Source organism: Nicotiana attenuata, unplaced genomic scaffold (assembly GCF_001879085.1).
Source record: "Nicotiana attenuata strain UT unplaced genomic scaffold, NIATTr2, whole genome shotgun sequence".
Lineage (NCBI taxonomy): Eukaryota > Viridiplantae > Streptophyta > Magnoliopsida > Solanales > Solanaceae > Nicotiana > Nicotiana attenuata.
In genome coordinates this window covers 147,233-158,168 of record NW_017672202.1, presented here as the reverse complement: position 1 = coordinate 158,168, position 10,936 = coordinate 147,233, and the positions used below count along the sequence as shown (strand labels likewise).

At 41.0% G+C, this 10,936-nt stretch overlaps 1 protein-coding gene across 1 annotated transcript; it reads right to left on the bottom strand.

Annotated features, from left to right (window-relative positions):
• Positions 1 to 9,736: 9,736 nt before the first annotated feature.
• LOC109212286 lies at positions 9,737 to 10,647 on the bottom strand. Its single transcript, XM_019375919.1, has 2 exons — positions 10,528 to 10,647; positions 9,737 to 10,135 (listed from the first exon to the last, which is right to left on the bottom strand). The coding sequence occupies exons 1-2, from the start codon at positions 10,645 to 10,647 to the stop codon at positions 9,737 to 9,739; spliced, it is 519 nt and encodes a 172-aa protein (XP_019231464.1).
• Between the last annotated feature and the right edge of the window lie 289 nt (positions 10,648 to 10,936).

The window sequence follows — 10,936 nt, the reverse complement described above, 5'->3', positions numbered from 1 at the left end:
ACTTAAATCGACGCAAAATGACTCCAAAAACTAGCCAAAGGATTATACAAATCCATTAATATATGCTCAATTACTCATTACAATCCAATTTATAGCAATTCCTAACCCCGATCGAAAAGTTGACAAAAACGCCCTCGGGCCCACGTGCCCGGATTCCGAAATTTCTCGAAGATAAGGTTTACCCATGAACTCACGAACTCAAATATACGATTTTCTCCTAATTCCATACCCAAAATCGTGGTCAAAATCCAAGAATACTAATTTTCTAGGTTTTCTTCAAAATTCCAAAATTTCTACTAATTTACATGATTTTCCATATTAAAATCTAGATATAATCCAAGTAATTAACTTGCAATAGGTGGGAATCACTTACCTTGACATGATGATGAAAATGGAGCTCCAAAATCGCTCCTAGGTCGGCTCCCATGGAGAGAATGAATGAATGAGCCAAACCCATTTCTTTACACTTATAAACTTCCTAGACGAGTCTTCTTCGCGTTCGCGAGACACCCATCGCGTTCGCGAAGAAGAAAATTCCCAAAAATCGTTTTTCATACTCTTCTCAGACAACCTCTAGTATAATGGTCATAACGTTTGTACATAACTCCAAAATACAAATGGTTTAATGCTTTGGAAACTAGAAACCAAGATCTACAACTTTTGTATTTTGGTCATCTCCCAATTCCTTATAGAATTTGAGATATAAGCTGCCAAAGTCAGCCCTGTGCAATAAAAATTTCTTCTTTATCTTTTCGGACAGCCTATAGTGTACCGGCCATAACTTTTGGTACACAAATCCGAATTCCAAATGGTTTACATTTTTGAAAGCTAGACACAAAGGGCTACAACTTTCATTTTTGGATCATCTCCAAATTTCTTATAGATTGTGAGATATGAGCCTCCGAAGTCAGACCTGTGCAGTAGAGATTTCCTTCTACGCGAACGCGGGAACCTCTCCGCGAACGCGAAGAACAGAGTCCCTGAGGCCAAATCCTTCTTCGCGAACGCAAGAGGAACCTCGCGAACGCGAAGAACAACACCAGATACCAGCATCAGCTATTTCAAAATAGCCCGAAATGATCCGAAACCACCCCGAAATACACCCGAAGCTCCCGGGGCCCCGTCCAATCACACAAACCAGTCCCATAACATAACACGGACTTGCTCGAGGCCTCAAATCACATCAAACAACATCGAAATCATGAATTACATCCCAATTCAAGCTTAATGAACTTTAGAACTTCAAATTTCTACATTCGATGTCGAAACCTATCAAATCACGTCCGATTGATCTCAAATTTTGCACACAAGTCACATTCGACATTACGGACCTACTCCAACTTTCGGAATTGGATTCTGACCCCGATATCAAAAAGTCCACTTCTGGTCAAACTTCTCAAAAACCTTCAAATTTCTATCTTTAGCCAAATGGCTCCAAAATGACCTACGGACCTCCGAATTCACTTCCGATCGCGCTCCCAACTCCAGAATCACCATACGGGGCTGCTCCCAGACTCGGAATCCCAAACGGACATCGATATCACTGAAATGCACTTCAACCCAAACTTATGAAATTTCTTCCAAAATACTAACTTCCACAATAGGCGCCAAAATGCTCTCGGGTTATCCAAAACCCGAACCGGGCATACGCCCAAGTCTGAAATCATCATATGAACCTGCTTGAACCTTCAGATCCTGATTCCGAGGTCGTTTACTGAAAAATCCAATCCTAGGTAATTCTTTCAACTATAAGCTTCCGAAATAAGAATTCTCTTTCCAAATCAACTCCGAACTTCCCGAAATTCAATTCCGACCACGCGTACAAGTCATAGTACCTGAAATGAAGCTGCTCATGACCTCAGACTGTTGAACGACGCGCTCGAGCTCAAAACGACCGATCGGGTCGTTACATTCTCTCCCACTTAAACATACGTTCGTCCTCGAACGTGCTAAGAACTGTGCTGGAGTTGTCCGAAATCACTGTTTAACACGGCGAGCACCTACCCGTGCTACCACAACTCCGCTGAGCACCTTAGCCCGATCACTCTGAAGATATTCTTTTTCACTTAAGCAAATAAGCCTTAGAGCCCAATTCCAACATCCGGAATTCTCTGCCAGACCTGTTCCCAACATACGAACACCGTGTACGATGCACCAGAACATGAGTGTACACCTTTGCTGAATTCATACCGTGCACCACTTTATTCACAGGACCACAATAACATTCTCTAAGAATAATAGTCGAAATTCCACAAATCTGATGCTCCCATTTCACCTCATAAGACACACAGGTCTTGCTCTAACTCTTACAATACCACCACGACGGATGAGATGTACAGAAATTCATAACCAACTACCGAGTCAACCAATCATTGAGTCTATTCTCCTGACAAGAACCATCACTTCATTCTGAACCGAATAATGGCCTTAGCTCCATAATGTACTTCATACAATCAGATTGCACGGATCTTAAATCCAATAATCTCGTCTCACCCAGTACAAACTGCTCAGGCAATAAGCCACCCCGACATGACCAAAAGTCTCCTATGATGCCACAATGTGCCAATAGGCTACCAATTAGAATGCGATACAAAAAGGAAAATGAACTCTGAAAAGGAATTTCAATTACCCCGCTCGCGAATCATACATGCGAAGCGGGCGCACAGCTAATATGAGCTTCCTTCAGAAAATAGGAAACATAACACATAAAAATAGATACAGGGAACTGTAATCCATATCACCCTGTTGCGGCGCGCAACCCGATCCAAACAACATAACCATGGCGGAGTTCCACCCGATCCACCTATAAAACTCACATAAGGAGATACACACAGAGCTAGATTGCTCATTTCAATAAAATGCCGAATATCGGTCACAAGCATGCTAGGTGCATAATACCATCCCTGGGGAGACATATAGTGCCATAAGTTACAAACTCCAGCACAACTAAGGTGCGATATACAATCTGAATCTCAAGAGCCATTCTGCTCATATAACATCATTTCTACGCGGAGCCTCAACACACAAGGAATTCACCAAGCCGTCTCACAGTATAGCATTACATGAAATAGCCGACGACGAAATAATATCCACATCTGAATACTCCTCCATAAGGAGCGTTATGCTGAAATGAACGCATCCGGCCTGAAATAAGGCCCATATTCATATTTAAATTCATTCACAGACCTCAAGCCGATTCTGATCGTATCGAACTAGGTCCACAATCTTTCCTAGGTCCATAATAACCTCCTTTATCCCATAACACACCAGAATAACCATCATACTGGAGAAATCATCCGCAGTCCGTGACTCAATAGACTGAGTGCCCTCCAGGCATATATCCTCAAATCAACGATATCATCACAACCTTCATACTTGGTTTAAGTCTTTAATCAATCCAGTGACCACCTTCCACGCTAATACCATCTTCCTGTGGGACACACTCTCGTAACCTACCATAACAAATAATTGGGTCGTATCTCCAAACCACCAGCCGCACTAATGCTGAAAAGAGATCAAGAATCATTAACCAGGATGCAAAGCCCTTTTTACAAAACACCGATCTCAGGTGACGCTGAAGAAAATACCAACTTACCTTAAACATCGAAACTTCTTTCCTGCTCATCCGAGCTCATGACATCCTTGTCGACACCGAACTGCTACCTTGATCTTCACTTCAAATTCCATACCACTCACTGCACCCAACATGCCAATATACGATAGAACTCGTTTTTCATCATAGCTTCGGAACCACTGTTAGATTAACACTTCATCATATAAAACTTTACACTTAACTCACTTCAGGAGGACCATAGCAACACACAGGTGAATTCTCATGACCGTAGAATATGCAAATCTCTAAGTAGTGGTCTAAACCACCATAGCCCTTCCGGGATCCACCTCCACATAACAGGCCACAACAGTGGAATACCTCTGAATAACTTCAATCACGGCGGTCGACAAGCTCACACGTACCGCCACAATTCACTTGCATAATTCGCTGACGGAACCGATTAGTGCCACCAATATGCCAATTCAACCAGGGCTAACCATTCTATCTTCTTCCAGTTTATCCTTGATTGCCTTAGAAATAATAATAACTCCATTCAGCACATAACACCTTCCATCTGCACTCATCCCGAGTGACCTTGAATCACGAGACCATGCTGTCTCCAATCCCACGAACCATTTCGTACCTCCCAATTGCTACATCGTAAGTCAAAACATCATAGAACATTCTGTGCCTCTTCTCATAGACTGCTATTAAGCTTGATTCTTAACTGTACCTATAGGCTCGAAATCATTAGGCATCACACTTTATCTTTTGAGTTCACTAGGACCGTTACTGAGAGCCACCCGCTCCGACTTGGCCCCGAATATAACCAGCTACCTGAATCTTTTAACATAAGAATGCCCTCTCAACGAAGCACCCAGCAGAATCACTTTCTTTGAAACCTGCATCCATACAAGGCATAAATCCTGAACCCTTCCCCAAGTCTGAACATGAGCCAATAGGGCCAACCATAGCATGCATTCAACAATTCATTCGTTCAAATTACCACTTATGGTCTTTTTCGGTAGCTGTAATAACCCGTCAATATGCTAATAACCAGAAACCTCGCAAATAGTTAACCATGCAACCCAATCATAGGCGGTGGGACTCTCCCACTTAGCTTGAAGCCATTATTACACAACTCTGGCATTCACCAGGACTCTTTATCTCTTATTGACGTAACCTTGCGCAATCAACCACCAAAATTCTCGGAATCTTGCTGTAAAACCCATTTTTATACTCTGAATCATCAACCACATTCGCACAAGCGATCTTTTTGCTGCATAACCAATAGAATTCTTCGCAGAAGCTTCGCCAACTAGGCGATCTCTAACCTGCTCTCCGGGAATAACCCACCTGAGTCCGAGCTCACTCTCTAGCTGCACAAGTCCATTCACCCCTCGTGGACATCAATTAAATTTGCGGCAACATCCTCCCAATTCAAAGCTATGCTGTATCCTTCTTCTTCTCCGGCAGTTCCTTCCTGTTATATCAAATCTCCTGCCGCATAATAGCCCATGCTCGAAATTAAATCTGTAGACCTCAATCACCAAATCACTAAAATTCCCAAATCGATCCAAACTCTCCTTAAGGTGCGTAGTCATCCTACCACAATGCCCATATGCAACTCCGCCACTCTCCCACTTTGGCGGAACTCATCCCTTTTATCGACTACTCGCCCTTTGCTCCTTATACTTGGCCTTCTAGAAATTTTAGCCACCGCCTTACATTTCCCAAACGTCTTTCCTCATTCTTTGCTGCTAAATTGTTGCCTTAGATGAAATCTAACTTTGTAGCACTTGAATCCACAACTCGCTACTAACTTTAAACCTTTCTGAAGATCATCTTTCTCGAGCCGTCATCCTTAGAAACACCGGTTCCATCTTGAACCGCCGCACCCCGCGATCTCTAACCGTCGCTTCTTTGATAGTGACCCGCAATATCCTGATCCAAGGGCAATTGTAGAAGATCATAACGCCGGCGAAGTTAGTACATTCAATAAGGACAGCGACACCTCATTATAGAAGAAAACTCCGCCACGCTCGCAAATACCGAGTCTTGTTACTCCACCAGCCCATATCTGACCATTCTTAGTCCGATTGTCTTTCCCTTGCCGTGAATAAAATACTGAATCTCTAGATTATGCACTGAGTCAAGCTCCCTTCAAGTCATTCACCACCCCGACACGTAGGCAAATGTCCTACCATCATATCAATACTGCGGAACAATAGTTCATAGGCATCATGGCAACTTGTGCATAGCCTCAGAGCCCTCAGAAGTACCGCTACTGGGCTGAAACAATAAAATATTCTTCCGTAAAACGACGATAATAATCCGATCAGCTATACCGTGAGAAACATCCCGTATCACATCTGTAGTACCATTACGGTTCTTCAATTTTCGATTTATAACAAGCGGTTCGCGTCGCGTAAGATTGAGTAGGAATGAATTAAAGGCATACGACTCCAAGGATCAAATCGCACGATAAGGAATCAAGAAGGGAAGTACTCTTAACAGTCCTACAGCCTCCCTAGGATAAGTACAGACGTCTCCGTACCGATCCGCGAGACTCTACTAGACTTGCTCATGACTCGTGAGACCCTAGGAATCTAGTGCTCTGATACCATATTGTCACGACCCAAATCCACTAAGGGTCGTGGTGGCGCCGGACATCGCTGTCAGGCAAGCCAATCAAACTACTTAATCAAATTCTCATTTAAATATTTTCGAAAACACTTCTTTTATACATTTAAAACAATACATAGTAAGTTCCCCCGTATAAATAATGAAACATTTAACAACCTTTAAAATTTATGAATAAACCCAAATACATCCCAAAACCCGGTGTCACAAGTACATGAGCAATTACTAAGGAATCGAATAAAGTACAATAACTGTCCGGTATACAAGTGGACATAAATGGAAATACAATACAATACTCTGAAGGAGACTCTGCTGACTGCGATCGTCTCAATAAATGCAACTCACCTAAGTCTCCGTATCAACCATGCCGCTATGCCACTAAGCCACTAGCCACACATAAACCTGTGCAACAAAAATGCACAGCAAATGTAGTATGAGTACGAAAACAACGTGTACTCAGCAAGTATCCCGTCTAATCTCGAAGAAGTAGAGACGAGAGGTCGACTTCAACACTTGCTAGTGGTCAAATAATAATATGGTAAAGATGTGAGGAAACATGGATTTATCTAGCAATTTTAACTCATAAAGCAGGGAAACAGGTAACACCTTCTCAAATAATAAGGAAACTTCCATGATTCACTTTTCATTATCTTTATAGCGGCCGTAAAAGACAATATCAACTTCAATAAGTTTCAAGGTAAGCAATGCAAGCATGCGCATATTATGCCGAGGTCGACGGCCCGCTCCAACAGAAATATAAACTATGCACTTGCCGAGGGTCGACGACGCGCCTATAGATGCATCTATTTAATCTACCGAGGCGTTCGGCCCGTTCCAAAATATAAACACACACAGACAGACAGTCAATCAAGAAGTCAACATGGAGCAATTATCCAAGGAAAAGCCAATTCTCTTTAGTTGTTTAACAAAATGAAGTTTAAATCTTTTTAGGAATTCAATTACTAATTCGATGTGATTTAAGCAATACAAGCTGTCAATAAGATTGCAAATATTCCAAGTATAGCATGCTTTTTGGGTCCTAGACTACCCGGACAATAGCATAATAGTAGCTACGCACGGACTCTCGTCACCTCGTGCATACATAGCCCTCACAAATAGGAGCACATAACCAATTTACTCACCTATGGGGACAATTCCCTCTTACAAGGTTAGAAAGGAGACTCACCTCGCTCCGAAGATCCATAACCGGCATTCCACGCTCCTCCGAAGACTTAAATCGACGCACAATGCTCCAAAACTAGCCAAGGATTATATAAATCCATTAATATATGCTCAATTACTCATTACAGTCCAATTTATAGCAATTCCTAACCCCGATCGAAAAGTTGACAAAAATGCCCTCGGGCCCACGTGCCCGGATTCCGAAATTTCTCGAAGATAAGATTTACCCATGAACTCACTCTCAAATATACGATTTTCTCCTAATTCCAAATCCAAAATCGTGGTCAAAATCCAAGAATACTAATTTTCTAGGTTTTCATCAAAATTCTAAAATTTCTACTAATTTACATGATTTTCCATATTAAAATCTAGATATAATCCAAGTAATTAACTTGCAATAGGTGGGAATCACTTACCTTGGCATGGATGATGAAAATGGAGCTACAAAATCGCTCCTAGGTCGGCTCCCATGGAGAGAATGAGATGAAATGAGCCAAACCCATTTCTTTACACTTATGCACTGCCCAGATGAGTCTTCTTCGCATTCGCGAGACACCCATCGCGTTCGCGAAGAAGAAAATTCCCAAAAATCGTTTTTCATACTCTTCTGAGACAGCCTCTAGTATGATGGTCATAACTTTTTGTACATAACTCCAAATTATAAATGGTTTAATATTTTGAAAACTAAAAACCAAGATCTACAACTTTTATGTTTTGGTTATCTCCCAATTCCTTATAGATTTTGAGATATAAGCTGCCAAAGTCAGCCCTGTGCAATACAAATTTCTTCTTTATCTTTCCGGACAGCCTATAGTGTACCAGCCATAACTTTTGGTACACAAATCCAAATTCCAAATGGTTTACATTTCTGAAAGCTAGACACAAAGGGCTACAACTTTTATTTTTGGATCATCTCCAAATTCCTTATACATTGTGAGATATAAGCCTCCGAAGTCAGACTTGTGCAGCAGAGATTTCCTTCTACGCGAACGCGAGAACCTCTCCGCAAACGCGAAGAACAGAGTCCCTGAGGCCAAATCCTTCTTCGCGAACGCGAAGAACAACACCAGATACCAGCATCAGCTATTTCAAAACAGCCCGAAATGATCCGAAACCACCCCGAAACACACCCGAGGCTCCCGGGGCCCCGTCCAATCACACAAACCAGTCCCATAACATAACACGGACTTGCTCGAGGCCTCAAATCACATTAAACAACATCAAAATCATGAATTGCACCCCAATTCAAGCTTAATGAACTTTAGAACTTCAAATTTCTACATTCGATGTCGAAACCTATCAAATCACGTCTGATTGATCTCAAATTTTGCACACAAGTCACATTCGACATTACGGACCTACTCTAACTTTCGGAATTGGATTCTGACCCCGATATCAAAAAGTCCACTTCCGGTCAAACTTCTCAAAAACCTTCAAATTTCTATCTTTAGCCAAATGGCTCCAAAATGACCTACGGACCTCCGAATTCACTTTCGATCGCGCTCCCAACTCCAAAATCACCATACGGGGCTGCTCCTAGACTCGGAATCCCAAACGAACATCGATATCACTGAAATTCACTTCAACCCAAACTTATGAAATTTCTTCCAAAATACTAACTTCCACAATAGGCGCCAAAACGCTCTCGGGTTATCCAAAACCCGAACCGGGCATACGCCCAAGTCTGAAATCATCATACGAACCTGCTGGAACCTTTGATCCTGATTCCGAGGTCGTTTACTCAAAAATCCAATCCTAGGTAATTCTTTCAACTTTAAGCTTCCGAAATGAGAATTCTCTTTCCAAATCAACTCCGAACTTCCCGAAATTCAATTCCGACCACACGTACAAGTTATAATACCTAAAATGAAGCTTTTCATGGCCTCAGACTGCTGAACGACCTGCTAGAGCTCAAAACGACCGATCGGGTCGTTACATAAAGTGTTGCCTTTGCCCACATGCTACACTTCTTGGCATCTTAGGCCACACTTCTCAGGGGTGGTTGTAGGCCTAAAATGCTGTAGTGACTATAACAACTCCTTAGATACCCATAGCTTTAAATACACAATTTTGGATGCCTTTGAGTGGTACTGCATATACGAGTTTGATTATGGTGGTGATCAGTGGCGGACCCAGAATTTTATCAAGCGGGTTCAAAATACAAAGAAGCAAATATACAAAGAGGTCAACGAAAACTATATATTAATAAAATATATTATTACAACTGTCCTCTACGAGTTTTTATTTTCTGAAACGTATTCATAATAGTCTCATAAGAAATAGTGTTAAATACTTTTCTTTCTACATAAGGTACCAAACAATCGCTCATGAATTCGTCATTCATTCGGTTTTCACAATTCACTCTTGATCAACTTCATCGCCCGAGAAAGTTCTTTCAACTGTAGCAGTGGCAACTGGTAGAAGCAAAATAAATTTTACAAGGCGAAACACAAATGGATAATTCAAATGCTTCTTTGTCTTAACTAGTGTTTCAGAAAGATCAACAAGTCCTTGTAGATTTGAGAACCTTTCATCAAAATCACGAGCATCAACAATATAAGTTTCAAGTTGATTCTTGAGTGTAACCATTATATTCTCATCAAAATCGTCAGGATACAATTCAGCCATCATTAATATCTTGTTTATGTCAAAACTTGAAAATGAATCAACTGGATTTAAGCAAGCTACTCCAACAAGCAAGTTCGTTGTCACCTCATTAAAACGAGCATTGAGTTCTTGAACTTTCCAATCAATAATCTTAAAAAATATATCAACACGATAATGATGTAAAATAGTATAATCAACAACTTTACGTCGAGATCTTCCGGAGTTAACATAGAAGTCATCAAAGTTTGGTATCAAAATATTATACTTGACACAAAATGTAGACACTTTTTGGAACCCGCTTTGCTTCTACCAGTTGCCACTGCTACAGTTGAAAGAACTTTCTCGGGCGATGAAGTTGATCAAGAGTGAATTACGAAACCGAATGAATGACGAATTCATGAGCGGTTGTTTGGTACCTTATATAGAAAGAAAAATATTTAATACTATTTCTGATGAGACTATTATGAATACGTTTCTGAAAATAAAAACTCGTAGAGGATATTTGTAATAATATATTTTATTAATATATAATTTTTGTTGACCTCTTTGTATATTTGCTTCTTTGCATTTTGAACCCGCTTGATAAAAATTCTGGGTCCGCCACTGGATGTAGATAAACCAACCGGAGATGCACAAGCACAGAGATAAGAAAGCACATACATTTAGAAAATTGAAAAACCTGCCCTTCTTAGGCTTTGTAACTGAAAGAAAAAAGATTAAAAATCAAAGAGAAACCTGATATATACAAAGATGAAGCCCTTTGTCTTTGAGAATTGAGAGAGACAACGTGTTCTGGGATTAGACTATGGAAGCGAATGTCGTGAGAAAGAGAGGGGGGGGGGGGGAGAGGCATCGAACTTGGGATTAGAACTGATCGTGTTCTGATTTGTGAATTGGCATATTATAAAAATTGTAAATGGCTTTGTCTTTGAAAATTGAGAGAGACAACGT

Coding starts and splice junctions, on each gene's coding strand:
- LOC109212286 (XM_019375919.1), bottom strand. CDS start 10,647: ATGTATGTGCTTTCTTATCTCTGTGCTTGTGCATCTCCGGTTGGTTTA. Junction 10,136..10,527: donor AGAAGCAAATATACAAAGAG/GTCAACAAAAAT, acceptor ATATTTTTTAAG/ATTATTGATTGGAAAGTTCA.